The sequence below is a fragment of the Hyperolius riggenbachi genome, chromosome 3 (genome assembly GCF_040937935.1).
Source record: "Hyperolius riggenbachi isolate aHypRig1 chromosome 3, aHypRig1.pri, whole genome shotgun sequence".
Classification (NCBI taxonomy): domain Eukaryota; kingdom Metazoa; phylum Chordata; class Amphibia; order Anura; family Hyperoliidae; genus Hyperolius; species Hyperolius riggenbachi.
Genome location: NC_090648.1, coordinates 472,022,546 through 472,042,534, shown reverse-complemented (window position 1 = coordinate 472,042,534; position 19,989 = coordinate 472,022,546). Strand labels below are relative to the sequence as shown.

At 43.4% G+C, this 19,989-nt stretch overlaps 1 protein-coding gene across 2 annotated transcripts in view; it reads left to right on the top strand.

The window, feature by feature from the left end:
- The window catches only part of LOC137564304 (solute carrier organic anion transporter family member 1C1-like), an 82,861-nt gene that overhangs the window by 19,245 nt on the left and 43,627 nt on the right, over positions 1 to 19,989 (top strand). For both annotated transcript variants that reach the window (XM_068278030.1, XM_068278032.1), the window contains exons 7-9: positions 9,168 to 9,266; positions 10,628 to 10,837; positions 15,878 to 16,042. In XM_068278030.1, the coding sequence (XP_068134131.1) occupies positions 9,168 to 9,266; positions 10,628 to 10,837; positions 15,878 to 16,042 (474 nt within the window). The remainder of the gene's footprint in view (positions 1 to 9,167; positions 9,267 to 10,627; positions 10,838 to 15,877; positions 16,043 to 19,989) is intronic.

Here is a 19,989-nt window from a genome sequence, read left to right as displayed (position 1 = left end):
TTTTTGCGCTAGGGTCTGCGTAAAGGACATTGAACCATTTCCTGAATTTTACCCCAAATCCTAGTTTTGCTAAGACTTCTTGCAAGTAAGGCCACTCCACGGAGTCGAAGGCCTTGTGCGTGTCTAGGGATAAGATTACTCTAGAGCCTGCGTTTTTGTGGGGGTATTGGATGTTAGAAAACAACCTTCTGATGTTTGTTTTAGTAGATCTGCCCGGGATAAAGCCCGTTTGGTCCCCATGCACAAGTGAAGGAATAACTTGGATCAATCTATTCGCCAGGACTTTAGCTAGAATCTTGGCATCTGCATTGATTAATGAGATGGGCCTATAAGATTCGCAGAGTTCTAAGTTTTTGTTTGGCTTAGGGAGAAGAATAATTAGTGTTTCGTACAGGGTTGGTGGAAATGTGCCCCTCTCCAAGGATTGCGCGTATAGCGTTGCCAGTTTAGGGACCGACACTGCTCTACTTTTAAGATACCATTCTGACGGAATACCGTCAGGTCCGGGCGTTTTACCCTTCTTCAGGCCCGTTATGGCTATGAGTATTTCTTCCTCTGAGATAGGCGCATCCAGAGCCAACGCTGCTTCCTGCGTTAGTTTCGGGAGCTCAACGGCATCTAAGAATTCCTTAATGGAGGTTAGATTGCCATCAAACCTACTGGTATATAAATCACTGTAAAAATCATAAAATGCTCCTGCCATATCTGCCGAGGACGTGCATAACTTGCCTGTGCCTGATAGGATTCTGGGTATAGCCACAGATCCTTCAGATGTCCTCAACATATATGCCAGGGTCTTACTACATTTATTACCGAATTCAAATGATTGTTGTTTCGAAATGACATCCTTACGCTTTGTGCGCCTCAGAAGTGCAAGCTCATGGAGCCTGCGGGCTGATGCCCATTCCCCGTATGATTGATCGTCATGTGCCGCCAGTAATCGCTGTTTAGCCTCCATTAACCTGGATTCTGTCATATAACTAGTAGCCAGGTTATTCTGTCTGATAATTGAGAGAGATGCTCTAAAGGCGCCCCGTAGGACCGCTTTACTTGCGTCCCAGCATACCCCAAATTCTGCTGAGCTTAAATTTTCTACCCAGAAGTTACCCATAGCTTCTACACAGGGGTTTAGAACTGTTAGGTCCTCCAGCCACCACGCGCCCATTCTCCAGCAATTGTTGCTTTGGGTGTTAAGGCAATGAAGTTCACATAGCAAGGGAGAGTGGTCAGATATGCCGTGAGGTAGGTATCTAATGTCTTCGACCAGGGGGAGTATGTCTTGGGTCCCCAGGCACATGTCTATACGTGACATGGATTTGTGTTGATCTGAATAGCAGGAGTACTCTCTGCCGTCTGGATATCTCCAGCGCCAGATGTCTGTAAGGGCATATCTGGATATCCAATCTGTAAAATGTGGGAAGGCCCGTGAACTTTTGCTTAATTTGTCCTTGACTGGGTCAAGGACCGCGTTAAAATCCCCAATTATGAGGACAGGATTGTCCATACAGCTACGAAGCTTAGTGGCCAGGTGGTCAAGCACCGCAACGTTAAAAGGTGGGGGAACATATAATGAAACCAGGGTGTAAATTTTGCCTTCTAGATTGATAGTAACTATTGTGAAACAGCCGCTCCTGTCCACCTGGACACCCTGCACCGTGCCCGGGAAAGATTTAGAAATTAAAATTGCGGTGCCTCTGGAGAAGGTAGAGAAATGGGACACATGGTAGCTGGACACCCACGGCTTTTTGAGAGAAAGTACCTTCCCACCTGTAAGGTGTGTCTCTTGTAGACAGATGATATGAGGACTTAATTTTTTCAGGTGGTCAAATACTAGTCTTCGTTTTATGTTGTTATTGAGACCCCTGACATTCCAAGAAATTATACGTAAATTAGCCATAGTCAAGGTGAAAACATATCGTGGAGGTACCAGCGATTACATGAGCAACCATATCGTTGTGTCTGAGTGTGTTACAAAGTGTGGACCATGCACCCTTCCCTTTTTTACCCCAACCAACAAGCCCCTTAACCCCTAACCCACCCCACTCCCTGCCCCAAACACCAGGAAGTATCATTCCCCGAACTTACTGAACACGGGTAAGAATTGTGGCCAGCCCTCCTGACCCGCGTACAGAAGGATATTAACAGTGCTTAGAGTCATGCAAACTAAATGTGTTATTGTTAATTACAATGTGCTGCCTAGGAGCCTTGTGGAGCCTTATGTATCATATTATATGCCCTACATGGAGGGTATGATGGGAGAAATGCATTATACATTTGTTTTTAACCAGAAATTACTGTATTATTAACAGCGGCAGAGAGCCACCCGATGAAAAAGTACTCAAAAACATTACAAGTGTCTTCTGGTGGCTGCACTGCGACTGACAGCGAGAAATGAACAAATAATGAATTTACAACTGCAGTAGCAAAAACCAAACTGAACAGAGGAGCATACCACTCCATATCGTTGAATGATAAAAGTGCCGCTTTAAGGATAGGACCCGAGCTGGTGCATCCAAAAAGAGCACAGTCCTAGTTCCTAAACTTGTTGTAGAGTCAGAACAACATGGTAGCTTGTCTAATCAGTTAGCAAACCCTTGTGCATCCATCCATTGTGAGACCTCAGTTGGAGCAAAGAAAAAATGGGCTTTGCCATTATGCAGAACTTTCAATTTAGCTGGAAATAGCATGCTGTACTGCAGCTGCTTGTCGCGCAGTCTTTTCTTGACATGAATAAAAGTGGCTCTCTTTTTTTGTACTTCTAGGGAAAAGTCCTGGTAAATAGAAACTTTGGTCCCGTCAATAAATAAATCCGGCTGGTTTCTGGCCGCTCTCAAGATTTCAAACTTATCCCTGTAATTAAGGAATTTCATGACTATCGGGCGTGGTGAGGCCCCGGGTTTAGGTGAACCGCCAGGAACTCTGTGGGCCCGCTCGATGATGAATACCTGTGAAGGCCGAAGATCAGGGAGCGATTCTTTAAACCATGCTTCAAAAAAGGATTCTGGACAAGAGCCCTCAGCTTTTTCTGGAACCCCAACCAGCCTGAGATTGCATCGGCGTGCCCTGTTTTCAAGGTCATCTAGTTTGGCAGAGTTATCTTGCGAAGTAGAAGACACCCCTTGCATGCGTTGTTGTAAAGGGGCTACAGTATCCTCTAGGTCTGAGACTCTGCGTTCAACTGCAGTTGTGCGGTCTTTGACCTTAGACAAGTCATGTTTGACAAAAGATAGATCGGCTTGTATGGAGTCTAGCCTGCTGGTCACTGATAGCTGTAAGGCTACTATCGCTGCCATGATTTCTGCCCTTGTAGGTTCCTCTGCTGTGTCAGTGTTTTTAACTAGGGAGACGGATTCCGGAGAGACAGGGGTGTTTCCGTTTTGTTCCCTCTCTGTCACCGGGGAGGGAGGGATAGCATGTTGCGATTCTCCTGTTGTAAGGGCCGCTGGATCAGCATGATGTATTTGGGCTACAGTCATCCCACCCTCAGGACTATAGTTCCCTTTCTGGGGCTTCCCTCGGGCGGGGAGAGGAGTGTTCGTGGCCTTGGCCTTATCCGAGAGGCCAGCCGCGGCCTGCGGCTGATGATGTGAGCCGGGGCCTGTATTAGGTGCATGAGCTGGGCTGTAGTTGCCGCTCTGTGCTCTTGGGGACGCTGGGTCTGAGGCAGGAGTGACATGCGCCTTACCGGGAGGAGAGGTCCCCGCCGTGTCCGTGAGCTGCCGCTGCCTGCGGGACTGTGAGCTTCCAGCCGCTCCCCCACTGATCCTTTCGGCCGCCTGGCCGTCGGCGCCATCTTGGGAAGCTCCGTGGGCGAATCTCGCCAGCCGCTCCGCCGGTCCGTCAGGTCTCTGGGTGTCCGATTTCCCCATCTTGTGAGGCCCCGGTGTTCCCCTCTGTCGTAGGGACCACGGGAGATCAGGAGGTGCGCACTTAGAAAGCAGGATTGCTGCAGTTTTCGGCGGTGTCAGGAGAGCTGGAGAAGTCTGCGTCCTCACAGCTCCATGGCTAGCCACGCCCCCCATAAAATATATTCTTAAACAAGGGTGTTCCACCCTTATGTTCAATCAAGAGTTGATATACTGGCAAACCTAGCTTTAATAAGTTAGCTAAATGGCCACAAGATGGCACTGTTTTAGACTGTAAGATTTTCTTCAGCCAAAAGGGTGGAAGTTAGTAATCTGGCCACAAGATGGCATTAACCCTCATCACAGGTTTTAGTCATCAGATAGGGCCGTGTTCCAGACGGCCACTGATGACGGCATAATAAGGAAGTAGTGGATGCCTAGGCACCCATAGACTACACAATAGAGCTAGCCCTCAGTATAAAAGACGTCAGCGCCCTAGTGACGTCAGCCCCTGATGAGTCCATTGGACGAAACGCGTCGGGCGTGACCAGGAGCGTTGACGTCACTGAGATCTGGAAGGTCAGGAGACAGGCTGCCACGAGGAGCGGGGAAGTTCGGGACGCCGACACCGCCAGCAGAGAAGCTTTATTGCTAGGCTGCAATGCCTGAAATGCCTGTTATCTTCCTACACAAGTGAGTGCGCTGATATTGCGCAGGCCATAACTTTTAGCCCAACGGTTTTATGCTATGTGTGTTCTTATATGTTTTTCATGTGGAACTTGTCATTAAATATGGATCATCCAATTGTGAACTAAACTATCGTGGAAGTGTCATTGGAGTTGGCCGCTCTATAGGCTAAGCGCTAGACCCACCTGGACTGTGAGGTGGTGTCAATCTGGTGAGCTGCTAGTGTGGAGGGGCTGTAGAGACCACGAGTGATGCACAATTGAGCACTTATGCACGTGTGGGGAACTGTACTTTGTGATTCACAGTAATGCACTATGTGCGATTGTTTTTTCTATGTTTAAATTGTAGAAAAGAAGAGGAGCGCTGTCACAGCACTATAGACTGATGCTGTGTGAGAAGCAACCTTCTTTGCCTTCCCTGCACCGCTTAAAAAAAAAATTAAATCATTGTCTAGTTCAGCCTTTCTCATCCTTTTACCCTGGAGGAACCCTGCAAATAACTTTTGAATCACAAGGATCCCCTGCATTTATTTTTCAGGAGGCAAGGGCTTGATTCACAAAGCGGTGCTAACTGTTAGCACGCCTGTGAAAACCCCCTTAGCACGTCTAAACGAGCTTTTCGCGCGTAAAACTTTATGCGTATAAAACTTTATGCGCGCACTGCACACAGTGAAGTGCCCATTAAAGCCTATGGGACAAAACTTTGCGCACAAAACTTTGTGCGAGATCTGATTGAGAAATCTGGTGCTAACCTACTTAGCACCCTGGTTAGCACGTCTAAAGACTTTAGATGTGCTAAGTAGGTTAGCACCGCTTTGTGAATCAAGCCCATGGTCTTTAAAGGGAACCAGAGAGGAAAAAAAAGGGTTTTATACATACCTGGGGCTTCCTCCAGCCCCATACGCATGGATCGCTCCCACACTGCCGTCCTCTTCCGCCTGGATCCGCCGGTACCGGGTCCCGTCATTGCCGTGAGTCGGCCGGCGGACGCCACCGATTCGCCGCATCACACGGAGCTCCCTCTATAGTAGTACACATGAGGCTACCTACTGCGCAGCCTCATGCGTACGGGTATGGAGGGAGCACCTGTGATGCGGACAATTGTCCGCGTCCGCCGGAAGTGACGGGCCCGGTACCGGCGGTTTCAGGAAGCGGAGGATGGCGGCGTGGGAGCGATCCAGGCTTATGGGGCTGGAAGAAGCCCCAGGTATGTATAAAAGCTTTTTCTATTTTAATAAGCCATTCCTCTCTGGTTCCCTTTAAAAGTAGTTGAGGCTGTGTCACTACCCACTATTACACTACCACTCATTATACTGTCTCCTTATCCTAGTGCTTTTTATTAATGTGCTCATTATTATTCTGACCCCCAACTGGGTGCTTCTTGTTACAGTACCCCCTATTATATTGTGCTCTATTATACTTCAGCCACGATGGGGGAAAATTCCAAGAAACCCCTGCAGATTACTCAAGGAACCCTGGTTAGGAAAGCCTGGCCTAGTTATAAACTGGCCAGTTTATACTTAGTTAAGAAACATATTTTTATTTATTACGTTCCTACAGGCACCTGATTATGGAAAGGTGGCTCAGCTCCCTCCCTAGTGTCTCCCTCCCTCCTTCCTTCACTATGTAGAATCCTGAGCAGAGCATAAATGAGAGGTTACTCACACAGCTCTCAGCAATTCACTGACAAGATCTCTCTGCAGTCGAGGGCACCACTAGCTACTTAATACTGAGGGGACCTCTGGATACCTAATACTAAGGAACACCTGTAGCTGCGTACATCAAAAAAGGGCGTCGGGGGGAAAAAAGGGCGCGTGGTGTAAACGATAAGCAGCATTATCGTTTATAAAAAATATTGTATAGAATTTCGTTTACAAATAGTGTTTTAACAATTTATAAATCATTAAATAATGTGTATGAAATCGGCAATTCTTCAACCGTTAATCTTCCCTGTTTGTAAACTGAAACTTATAATTACGTTTGTTAAAAAAACAGTAATATTTGTTTAAACATTATAATTATATATTGTTATGAATAATCTTGATTTATCGTTTATTATTATAATAAAATGTGAAAATATTGTTTATAACAATGATAGTAATATAAGTACATTCATAATAACTGTTGATTAGTATTATTAAAATTGTACTAAAACTATACCTAACCCTACTCTCACACAGAACCCTCCCTGTACCTATCCCTAGACCCCCTGGTGGTGCCTAAACCTAAGACCCCCTGGTGGTGCCTAAACCTAAGACCCCCCTGGGGGTGCCTAAACCTAAGACCCCCCTGGGGGTGCCTAAACCTAAGACCCCCCCCTGGTGGTACCTAAACCTAAGACCCCCCTGGTGGTGCCTAAACCTAAGACCCCCCTGGTGGTACCTAAACCTAAGACCCCCTATGGATAATAATGTTTTACAAACATTAATAAATAAAAAAATTAAATACAAAAATGTAAATAATTTTTTTGAGTGGATAATAATGTTTTAGAAATGTTTTTTACAAATGGTGATTGTAAAAAATATATTGCAATTTACGTTAGGTACTGATCGCTTTATTTTGTGAATAATAATGTTTTACAAACAGTAAGGGTTAAAATGTTAAATAATGTTTTAATTAAATAGGATAAATACAGTATGTTTAGTATTTTTATAAACGTTATTCGTCACGGGGTCATTTTGTAAAGTTAAATCATCACAAGCACAGTTATAAAACATTAAAAATCTCCGGGCGCCGTTTGTAAAACGTTAATAATCTCTGGCACCCTTTTTTCCCTGTTCGGCGCCCATTAAACGATATTTATAATGGGAGTGAATGGGGCGCCCTTTTTGTCCACTTGTCTCATGCGCCCAAATCTCCTTACCTATGACAGGCAAGGGAAGTATGGGAGAAGTGACAGCTGGGCCAGCCAGCACATTTGCAGTGCGGGTGTTTGTAAGTTCATGGAGGGCGAAATCTAGAGTGCCAGGACATCTGTGCCCTTGAGCTCCTGTGATATAAATCTGGGCCTGGAGGCTATACATAGGGATGGAGAAAGGAGTCCTAATGCCCCTGTGTATAAATCACTGGTCCTGATCCAAATCGGCCACAATTTGAATACAAAGGAAAAGGAGGGGTCCACCAACTCACATGTGTGTCACTGGCATTATTTGTAGAAAACTTGAAACAGGCCACAGAACATACACAGATGCAGCTGTTTCAACTTTTCTACGAATAAGGGCTAGTTCACGTGGGCTTCTGCTGAGCTTCTGCTCAGCGTCTCGTTCAAACACTGTGTTTTCTTTTTCAAGAATGCCAGCATTTAACTGCTAAACTTTTAAAGTCTTTTGAAGGCTTTTAATGGCTTTCAAAAGTGCTTTGCATTTTCTGGGCTTTTGGTGGCTTTCGGGGCTTTTGGTGGCAGGAAGTGGGTGTAGAGAAAGGGCTGGATTTTTTGGCTTTCAATGGCTTTTTCTGGCTTTTCAAATGCAACACCAGCAACAGCAAACAACTTATAGAAGCTGCATGTTGCTTTTGAGATAAGATGAGATGAGACACACCATGATCTACTGACAGGCTTTCATGAAAGCCTGCAAAAGCTCCTGCTAAACACTCCCATTCACTTGCATAGGAATGCAGTAGATGCCTAAAAACGTTACTGTTAAAATTCCACATTTAATGCCAGCAAAACGTTGTTGTGAATCAGCCCTAAAGATGCCGTTTTAACACACATGAATTGGCGGATCCCCTTCTTTATCTTTATACAAAAGGATGGCTGGAAATGCCGATTTCTGATTCTGAGAAAATTCCAATTTTCGCCCATCCTGGTTACGGATTCTGCGGATTTCTGTTTTCTGATTCTGTTTTCCAAGGAGTCTTTTTTGGGGGGCATTTTCTGATGAGCCAATTACTTCTGAGTTGACTCTGCATTCTCTGATTGGTCACATGCTTCCGAGTTCTGTGATTGGGCTGAAATGACCGCATTGCGATAATGCGGTATTTCCACCAAAATACGATTTCCATTTTCTGATTTTTGCAGAAATTCCATTTCCGTGGAATCCAAGTGAACATCTCTAGCTGTATATTGCCTTTCAAAGAAAAAGGTCACGCTCTTATATGTCACTGGACCATCTTTAGGTTTGATGACATCACGCATTCACTGTGGCAAAACTTTGATGAGCTTCTGCAATGTCCCAACATTTACTTCCATCCAGAGTTGTATTAATTTTTCACCAACATCTTGTAGAGATGATGGGAGAGTTGGACTGCTGTGCAAATTCTTCACCAGCACTTTTCAAAGATTCTCAATGGGGTTAAGGTCTGGACTCTGTGGTGGCCAATCCATGTGTGAGCATGATGAATACTGGCATTGTCGTCTTGGAACATGTCCATGCCATATGGAAAGAATTAATTTTACAAGTACAATTCTTATCACAATGAATTGTTGCCTATGTATTTGGCTATGGGAGTTATGTAGAAAATTGCAGGACTTCTCCATGTATGGTCTGTGATTGATATTTTGCCTGGTTCTACTTGCTTCACTTTGCCAGCAGTAAATGGCTCTTCTGTTAATTCAGTGTGCAGGGGTTTATAAGTACAAGTACATCACACAGTACTGTGGGGAAATCATCAGTGCCATTTCTTCCTCTCCATGCAGCCTGTCTTCACACCGTGGGGCTGATCGGACCAATGGTGGGATTCATGATGGGCTCTTATTTTTCAAAGTTCTACGTCGATGTTGGATTTGTGAATATGGGTGAGTTTATGGAGTCTAACACCAAAATTACTTACCTGTTTTAGTGACATAGGGACTGATAAGGAAGGGAAACCAGGTGGATAATAAAACATAAAGCAACCACAGAGAAAAAAGAGCCTCCAAATCTGAAGCGTTATGACACGGAAGTGAAAATAAACTTATGAGCCAATGAATTATATGTGTTGTAGTGGGGTCTGAAAAGGCTCTGCCTGTTCAGTAAGCCAGCACCTATTCAGTAGGAGACCTTGGGCAAGACTCCCTAACACCGCTACTGCCTATAGAGCGCGTCCTAGTGGCTGCAGCTCTGGCGGTTTGAGTCCGCCAGGAGAAAGTGCGATTATAAATGTTCTGTGTCTTGTCTGTGTCGAGTACAGCTAAGAAATAGAGCTTTAGTAGCAAATAAATTATTCTTGTATTGTTTCCAGTACAGGAATAGTTAAGAAACGTCTGTTGTTATCTATGCAAAAGAGCTTCTCTGAGCACTCCAACCCAGTGCTGTTTTCTGGAGCACTTATACATCAAAGAAAAGGTCAGAGAAAGATTTAGATAAGAGTTTTACTGCTGGGAAGTTAAAAGGGTCATTAGCACTGCTTGTTTTACAGTTTAAAGGGGCACTATGGTGAAATTATTGATTTTCAATTAAATAAATAACTGTCAGAGCTCTGATTGTAAAAATACATAAATATGTGGCTGGTAATTGCAAATATGATAGAATTATGCAATGTTATAAAAAGCTATGTATCTGAAAAAAAATATTACTATTTTCTTTGCTACTAATGTTCTATTAATTATAAGTACAACACATACAATTCATTATATCATGCTTCAGTGTCACTTTACGGGGTAAAAACCCTGGAATGTAAAGTGGTCAAACTACCCTTTATTATAGTGCTATTAATAATCCTGTCTCTAAAACACAGAAAGAGCTTGTCATTTTTGTGCCCCATTCCCCATTTTAGTGACTATATTACAGTGGGGGCTCCAACCCTTTTATTTTAAGCTGCCCTTTGTCACATAGGAGATAGAGTTACAATTTTCTCACCCCATTATCCAAACTATTCTACTCCTGAAACCTCCCTCACTGGAAGGAAGAATGCCCTACAAGGTCCTCAAGGAACCCTGGAGATCCATGGAACCTTGGTTGAGAAAGTCTGCTCTACCCAGACTAACATTAGGTTGCATATGTGTTTAGATTACAGAAGTTTAGATTTAGTCAACCTCTACCGGCATTTTAGAAATAAAAATTGTTCCTGAGCATTTCTGCTCAGGAACAATTTTTTTTTCTAAAATGCCGGTAGAGGTTGACTAAATCTAAACTACATAGATTGTTAGGCCAAAGACCATGCATTTCCCTCTTCCAGATACGATCACCATCACTCTGCAAGACACCCGTTGGGTTGGAGCTTGGTGGATGGGCTTCCTATTGGCCGGGATGCTCAACTTGTTGGCGGCAATTCCCTTCTGGTTCCTGCCTAAGACTTTGGAGAAAAAGGATGAGCAGAGCGCCCCGGACTTGCTGACCTTCAAGGACAAGGAAAAGTTGGAACCTCAGAAAAAGGCAACAGTGAGAGGTGAGACCCAACCAATCAAAAGAAGGTATTAATTCTAAATATGTGTATCCAAATTGGAAAAAAAAAGAAAATAATACTGAATCTTCCAGATTACCCCCCAAGGGTCCTTTTATGCTGTGTCCATTGCAATGAGATTCCTATGTTGCTTTCCAGGGCCGCCTTCAGGGCATCACAGGTGGGATTGCTGTATGGGGCCAAATTGAATCTGAGGCCCGAGAAAGTGCCACACACTGGCCCCAGCTGAAGTCTGTGTCTGACAGTGTCAGTCCTTCTGGCTACCCATTATAGTGGTGAGAGGTGCCGGAAGGCTCATCCAAGAATTACTTTAGTCAGTTAGTAAATAAAGTAAACCCGAGACAAACGGGAGAAAAGGGTTTTTACTGATCTGGGGCCCCTTCCAGCACCTTGTAGACAGTCAGCACCCTCTATACCCTTCCAGTCTGATCCATTGTGCTCCTGTGAAGTCTGCACAATCCAGCTGGCTTGCAGGGCACTGCACATGCATTGTTCTGGGCCGCGTGCCTCCTCCATCCTACCCCTATATGTGTTCTAAGCAAGTGCAGATACAGTATTGAGCATACACAGAATACTTCCAGCCATGGGAGCACGTGAAAAGTGGATGAACGGACATTAGTGTGTTCAGGCCTTCAAAGATTGAGATAAAGATAGAGGGGAGGGGACACAGTAGGTTTGCCCAGTATGGGGCCCAAAAAGTTCTGATGGTGGCCCTGTTGGTTTCACATTGAGTGCGGTGTGGTGTGTCCCGGCCGATGCGTTATTCGGGCACCTTGTGCATTTACAGTGGCAGTGAACTTTTCATTATACCGTATGCTTTGCTGTATAGTCAGTCTAACACATGATGTGACTTTTCAGCACCGCTGCATTGCAATGGTATCACAATGCAACATTCATAGGGCTTGATTCACAAATGCAAACCCGCACTTTAGCGCACAAACGTTAACGCGTGACAACCTTTGTCATATCGCGTAAACCTTTGTGCGCAGTAAACCACGTACAACGTATAGTGTGGGTGTGATAGGGATTATCACGCTTTTGTAAAGCAAGCCCATAGTGTGAAAGGCAGGATCTATTTATAAAGTAAGGATGGCAGGTTTGCCCAATATTCAGCCCCGAGTCAGTTAGGAAATTTGCAGTAGTCCACTGCTAGAAGGCGCCGAATTCTAATAATGGTAAAAAAGTTTATGGACACGTTCACTCTTGGAAACGCAAATCACAATTGCCAAGCGATTGTAATTTTGAATGAAGACATTCAGCTATTTTTCCACAATTGCCGTTTGTGATTCTTATTCGAATAAAACAGTTACCAAGCAGCTCGGGGTGACCTAAACCACTAGGAATGTATAGGGGGATAAAAGAGACCAAAAAGCCCTCCTACTAATGAGCAATGCTTGGTGTGATTTGCCTTCTTAAAACAGCAGGAAACTTGCAATAATTCAGCTATAAGTTAACATGTGTGGTTACCCACAATGCACCACTACTGAATATGCAAATTATCTCTTTATGCCCCTGTAAGCCAGGCGAGCATCCAGAACCGCTGGTGTATAGCAAGCCTATAGCCTTACATTTTACAGAGCCACATCAACCCAACATGTAGACAGCCTGTTTTGGACTTTTGTTCCTCATCACTGATCAGTACATGGCAGGGATTGATATGGCTGTATGGGATAGGACTTGGACCAGTACAACAGAGTAACCAAGCAGCTCTGGGTGACCCAAACCATTAGGAATGTATAGGGGACAAAAAAGAGACAGAAAAAGCCCTCCTACTAAAAAGCAATGCTTGGTGTAATTTGCCTTCTTAAAACAGACGGAAACCTGCAATAATTCCCGAGCTGCTTGGTTACTCTGTTGTACTGGTCCAAGCCCTATCCCATACAGTCATATCAATCCCTGCCATGTACTGATGAGGACCAAAAGTCCAAAACAGGCTGTCTACATGTGGGGTTGATGTGGCTGTGTAAAATTTAAGGCTATAGGTTTGCTATACACCAGCGGTTCTTTATTCTAGTGAATTAGAATTCCAATGCAATTTGCTCCAAAAATGCAGAATGCAGCATGTTATGGAACAGCAGAAATCGCAAGTTAGTGAGTAGTCCCATAGGATTACATGTGCTGCAGCGTTTTGCTCATCCCCAGCGATCAGCAAAACGCAACAAATAGCATAAAAGCACCCAATTGTGGATGAAGCCTATAAGGAGGAAGCGTGGTGGACTTAGACATAGCATGGAATTGTTTATGGACAGAAGAAACAATGATGCATTTAACTTGCTTCTTAAAGGACCTCTGTCACAAAAATCTTAAAATGTAAAATACAGTATAAACACATACAAATAAGAAGTATATTTCTTCAATAGTAAAATCAGCCATACATTACTTTTCTACTATGTTGCTGTTACTTACAGTAAGTAGAGATGGCCCGAACTGTTCCAGGCGAACTTCCGGTGGAACCGTTCGGTACAGTACAGTAAAGAGAATCTGTACTGTGAAAATCTTACATAAATACAAGTGCCAGTCTGTTTGTTGTCTTCTCTTAGCCCCCTCTGTGACATTTTCGCTGCTCCTGCTGCTTTCTTTTTGATAAAATCACTGTTTTATTCATTGTTTTTGTAAACAATGAAGATGGCCGCCAAACAGGAAATACACCAGAGCAGGTGCCTGTTTGCAGTGGCTCCTCTCAAACGTGATTTTACTGCTGTAATGTTTCTCCCACTTGTTGCCTTAGCTGCTTGTCTGGGCTTTGAACTTATCTTTCTGCACTCACAGTTGTTCACAAGGTCAGACACCCTGGCTGAGAGCAGAGACCTGTCTGTGAGGGATAAACAAAGCACACACACAGTGCCTGCAGGGGGCATGGGGGAGGTGTGCATAACTTCTCCCTATCACAGCAGAAGGCAGTGCATTCCTCTCTGGGCCGACAAACCTTGACAAAGGAAGATTAGATATATTACAGAAACAGTGCAACTAGAAAAGGCTGCAGTAAACCAGAGCACATTAGAACAGGTATAGGTACTTATAGGATACAAGAAATAAGGCTGGAAATGTTGTTACAGAGTCTTTTTAACCAATTACTCCGGTGTGGATGGTATATCTATGCCCCACAGGACTTCAATTCCTGCACAAGGGCGTCGATATTTGTCTATTGTGGCGGATGGCTGCCGCTCGCTCCCACGCGCGCAACCGTGCTGGTACTTGCCGCCACCCCATAGAGGGGAGTTGAATGAATGGGAACACAGTGATCTAAGCCCCCGCGCCAATGATCGCCGGCACCAGACACCGCGATCATTGTAACCACCAAAGTAACATGTGAACGCATTACTTCCTTTTTACGTACCTATAGTACGTGAATAGAAAATAATGCGAGAGGACATCTTGTGGCCAAATAGTAAAATTACACCTACAGTCATTTATTTTAATAAAAAGACCCTTATATACATTTAAAATTAACTTCTTCCCTCACACACTTTCCCATTGTACCCAAATAATATGCATATAAAAATAAAAAAAATGACAATTTTTTTTTTTTAAATAGTTACTTTAGGGACTGAACTTTTTTAACCACTACCCCACCGAGGGGTTTTACCCCTGAAACACCAGAGCAATTTTCACCTTTCAGCGCTCCTTCCATTCATTCGTCTTTAACTTTATTATTACTTATCGCAATGAAATGAACTACATCTTGTTTATTTCACCACCAATTAGGCTTTCTTTAGGTGGGACATTATGCCAAGAATTATTTTAATCTAAATGTGTTTTAATGGGAAAATAGCGGGGGCTTAGATCAACGAACGGGAATGGATTTCCCCGTTCAGTGTTCTCCGGGCGAGCGGGAAGCGGCGCGCACGAGCGGCGGCAGCGTGCGCACAAGCGGCAAGAGCGCGGACAGCGGCGGTAGCGCGGGAGGTACGGATTTCTCTGTTCCTTGGTTTTATAAGGGTGGAAAAAGGGACGGAAAGGGAATATTAATGTTATTTATAAAATCATGGGCTTGTAATTAGTGATGGACTCAAAATTGAAAAAAATTTACCTTTATTTCCAAATTAAATATTGGCACCATACTTTGTTTTCCGCTCTACTGCAGCTGCCTGGGAGGTCTGTGTCTCCATAAATTCAGCATGGGCTTACCACATCCAAGGGAGCGGTATTTCCCGTCCTCATACCGCTTGCGGTAATATTTATGAATTGACATTTTGTTACATTTTTTTACAATAATCACCGCACAAGGCAGTGATTTATCGCTCTGCTCGGTAATGTCAGCTTTTCATGCGGAAAAAGCCTTTATGAATGGAGATTTTGCTATGTGCTCGGTAAAGTCGGCTGTTTTCAGCATTTCCGCATGCGGAAATGCTTTATGAATAATAGCCAATGTGTGGGTTTTAATTTGGCAGCATGTATTACCAGTATTTTAAAACTATAATGGCTGAAAACTGAGAAATAGTGATTTTTTTTCCATGTTTTCTTATTTTTCCTGTTAAAATGCATTTACAATAAAATAATACTTGGCAGAAACGTACCAGCCAAAAAAAGTTTTATTGGTGGCAAAAAAAGAAACAAAACAAGATGTAGAGTGTTTTATTGTGATAAGTAGTAATAAAGTTATAGGCGAATGAATGGAAGGACCGTTAAAAGGTGAAAATCGCTCTGGTACAGAAGAGGCAAAACCGTTAGAAGGGAAGTGGTTAAAGCGGATCAGAGATGAAAAACTATAACAAGTAACTTGTCTATATCTTTTCCAAAGTTTAGATCGTTTACACAGTAAATCTAGCTGCAAACAGCATCAACAGTATATGATTATTTCTTCCGGTGATACAATGAGAGCAGCCATATTCTCTTGTCACACAGGCAAGCTGCTCTGCATCTCCACCTCTCAGCCTGTGAAAACTCCACTCCTCTCCCCTCCCCTCTCAACCCCCTTTTGGCGTGAAGAATGCCCTATAAACTATATATGTAAGGTGCACAATTATGCAATGAGTAAAAGTTTATCTCAGATCCACTTTAACCTTTGCTGTTCTCCTCTCTCAGGATTTTTCCTGGCCCTGAAGACACTGCTATGTAACCGGCTCTACCTCCTGTTGTTGTGTGTGACGCTTCTGCAGGTGAACAGCTTCATGGGGTTCCTCACCTACCAAGCCAAATTTATGGAGCAGCAGTATGGCCAGTCCATCACAAGGGCCACTTTCATCACTGGTAGGTGGGCAGACACAGCTCCACAGCATTCCATAGATATATACTGAAGCTGTTTCCCATTATTATTATAGCACTTCACAGAGTACATAGTTATGTCATAGGAAATCCCATACAATTATAGGAGCAATACATACATACAGCAATACGGGGCCTTAAAGAGAGTCTGAAGCGAGAATAAATCTCGCTTCAGACCTCATAGATAGCAGGGGCATGTGTGCCCCTGCTAAACCGCCGCTATCGCGCCGCTAAACCCTTCACCCCCAAATCCCCTCGGTGCAGCGGGGAGCGCTTCCTGGTTGGGGCAGGGCTAACCGCCGAAGCCCTGCCCCACGGCGTCTGTCAGCGCGTATCTCCGCCTCTCCCCCGCCCTTCTCAGTCTTCCTTCACTGAGAGGGGCGGGGGAGAGGTGGCGATGCGCCGCTGATAGACGCGACTGGAGGCAGGGCTGCAGCCGTTAGCCCTGCCTCCAGGAGCGACCAAGTGTTGCGGGGGTGGGTTTGGGGGTGAAGGGACCCCCGTTTAGCGGCGCGATAGCGGCGGTTTAACTATGAGCTCTGAAGTGAGATTTATTCTCGCTTCAGAGTCTCTTTAATGGTTAGCACTCTTGCGTGAAAGCTCTATTACATGCACACAACTTGACACAAATGGGTTTTAATGGCAATTAAAGGTAACCATCTTCACCTGTGACCTGTTTGGTTGTAATTAGTGGGTGTGTATAAATGGTCAATGAGTTTCTGGACTCCTGACAGACCTTTCCATCTTTCATCCAGTGCTGCACTGATTTTTATTGGATTCTAAGTCATGGGGAAAGCACAATAAATCCAAACAAAATGGGCAGTCCCACTGCTCACACTGCAAATTAGCTTTCACCAGGGAGTCCAGTCCACACCCAGATCTACCAAGGGATCAAGAAGCCATTTACTGTCAAACTGTGTTTCTGTGATATGGCGTGACTAACTTTTCAAGCAGATCCTTTGACATTTATTTTGCTTTCCCCATGACTTAAAATCCCAAAACCATCAGTGCAGAACTGAATGAAAGATGCACAGGTCTGTCAGGAGTCCAGAAACTTGTTGACCTTTTACACACTAATTACAACCAAACAGATCACATGTGAAGGTGGTTACCTTTAACTGCCATTAAAACCCGTTTGCGTCAAGTTGTGTGCATCTTATCAGCCCCGATCTCCAGGGTATGTAAACTTTTGATCAGGGTCAATTGGGAAGTTTGTGTAGTGATTATGATTTAAAAAGTGCAAACAAAGTTATTTGACAATAAATGACTTCAGCCAACTACTAACCATGAGTGAAAAAAAGTCTGTGTTAAAGGGGAACTTCAGCCTAAACAAACATACTGTCATCAAGTTACATTAGTTATGTTAATTAGAATAGATAAGTAATATAATCTCTTACTCGCCCTGTTTTAAAAGAACAGGCAAATGTTTGTGATTCATGGGGGCAGCCATCTTTTGGGTTGAAAGGAGGTGACAGGGAGCATGAGACACAGTTCCAACTGTCCTGTGTCCTGATCTCCCCTCCCAGCTGCACACGCTAGGCTTCAAATGTCAAATTCAAAATGTAAAAACAAAAAAAATTGCACCAAAACAGCAGAACGAGAACAATATCAGAAATCCCATCATACTTTGCACAGCATCAGGGGAAAAAAAACCCGGGCAGTTTTCTTCTGTGCAGCTAAAAATGAGGCTTCTATAAGGGAAACAAAGTTCTGATGCTGTGAAACTGTGAAAGAAACACCAGGCCCTTTCAGTGCTGCTGAGTCGATTTTTAGTCCGGAGGTTTACTTTAACATACATATTCTATGAAAAATGGTTAAGAATTCATAAATTCTGCCAGGGTATGTAAATTTATGAGCACACCTGCATGGGCTATTGAATTGTGTCTGTAGAACGGGTGATAAATGGAACATAAGTAGTGTAGAAAAGAGACTCATACTGTATTTGTATTTTCCGCTTTATAGCTTAATTTCTAAGATTGCCTCAGTGTCACAGACTGCAGTTTCAAATTTCTGACTTTTAAGCTGAAAAAAAAAAAAAAAAAAAAGATCAGAAGTAATAACCCTTTGAACCTTCCTGTAGTAAACAAATTACAGTATGATCTCTTTTCCCTGACAGATATCAAGAAGTCTTTTAGCTTCTAAGTACTTTTCTGGAAACCAGACTGAATTTGACAAGCTCTTTTGTACAGATAACAAAGTTGTTGTTTTTTAACTCTTGCTGTACTGGAAAACAGAAAGGAACCTAAGATAATTTCTTAGTAGGGCTAGTACAGGCATGGGCAAACTTGGCCCTCCAGCTGTTAAGGAACTACAAGTCCCACAATGCATTGCAGGAGTCTTACAGCCACAGTCATGACTCATAAAGGCAAATGCATTGTGGTATTTGTAGTTCCTTAACAGCTGGAGGGCCAAGTTTGCCCATGCATGGGCTAGTACTATATGTGGATATGTTTATCTCATCATGTTACATGTAACTTTGGGTATGCTTTCAGGGGCGTAACTAGAAATCACTGGGCCCCCCTGTGAAAATTTGGATGGGGCCCCCTTTGCCAACCCCCCCCCTCCCCCGACGCAGTCATTAGAACAATTGTGCAGAGAATAGAAAGCTTTTTCTCTCCGTGCCCAGACTCCTCAATGCACAATATACTGTAGAAACAATACATCTGTAGTAAAATAATGCACAATTATTTTAGCAGTGAATCTGTACTTAATATATGTACTTCCTTTTCATACAAGTAAAAACGAACACCTACTCACTTCCTGTGTACTGTTCACATAAAGTGTGGGAACATCCAGTTGACTAAAAGTTAAAATACATTTAAAATACATAAATCCCCTATAGTTATTAACCCCTTCTACCCTCACCTCCCCCCCCCCCCCCCCAGTTACCAAAATAAAACATTTGTAAAAAAAAAAAAAAAAAAAAAAAAGAGAGAGAGAAAAAAAAACCTAAACATTACTGGTTACCTTGTTTTTTTTTTATTTTTTATTATGTATGTCATTTTTGCAAAGGGCTTGTAATCAATGATATAGTATAAACAAACATAAATGGAATAAATACACCTTTATTTCCAAATAAAATATTGTCACCATAAAATATTAATTAAAATGTTGTAGTAACCAGGACGAATCAGCAAATCAAATGTGTGGGTTTTATCTACAGTAGCACTTTTTATTTTCAAAATATAATGGCTGAAAACGAAGAAATAATTACTTTAGAAAAAAAAAAAAATCTTCTTCTGTTAAAAATGCATAGGAAATCGTTTTATTCATAGCAAGCGTATCACCCAGAGAAAGTCTGGTTTGTCCCTCCAAAAAGCAAACCGAAACAATATATAGATCATTTATATATAATAAGTAGCGATAAACTAGAGATTCAGGTGCTGCAGGTGGTTGGAGGCCCTGGGGCGCATCTTACTCTAATAGCAATCAGGCTGGGGTGGCAGGGATGGAGGGGCACACTTTGTTGTCTCAGCCTCAGGTGCTGGAGGACCTTGTCCTGGCTCTGCTTGTAATGAAAAAATTGGTAATATGTGTACAAGTTTATCTCATCTTGTCCCACATATCACTTGCGGTATTCTTTAAACTTGATTTATTGATGTATTTAAATTAACCACTTCTCTACCAGAGTTTGTCTTTTTAAAAAGCACAGCAATTTTCACATATCAAGCTCCTCCAAAGCATTCAGCTATAACTTTTCTGACTTGCAGTCACTGCCATGTATCCCCTTTTCTGATTTGTCTCAAACACAATAGGGGAATGATCGCTGAGTAGAGATGGCCCGAACGGTTCCAGGCGAACTTAGGGTGGTTCGCGTTCGCCGGCGAAGGCAGACTTTTGCGGAAGTTCGAATCGCCACATAATGCTCCATTGAGCACAACTTTGACCCTCTACATCACAGTCAGCAGGCACATGGTCGCCAATCAAACTAC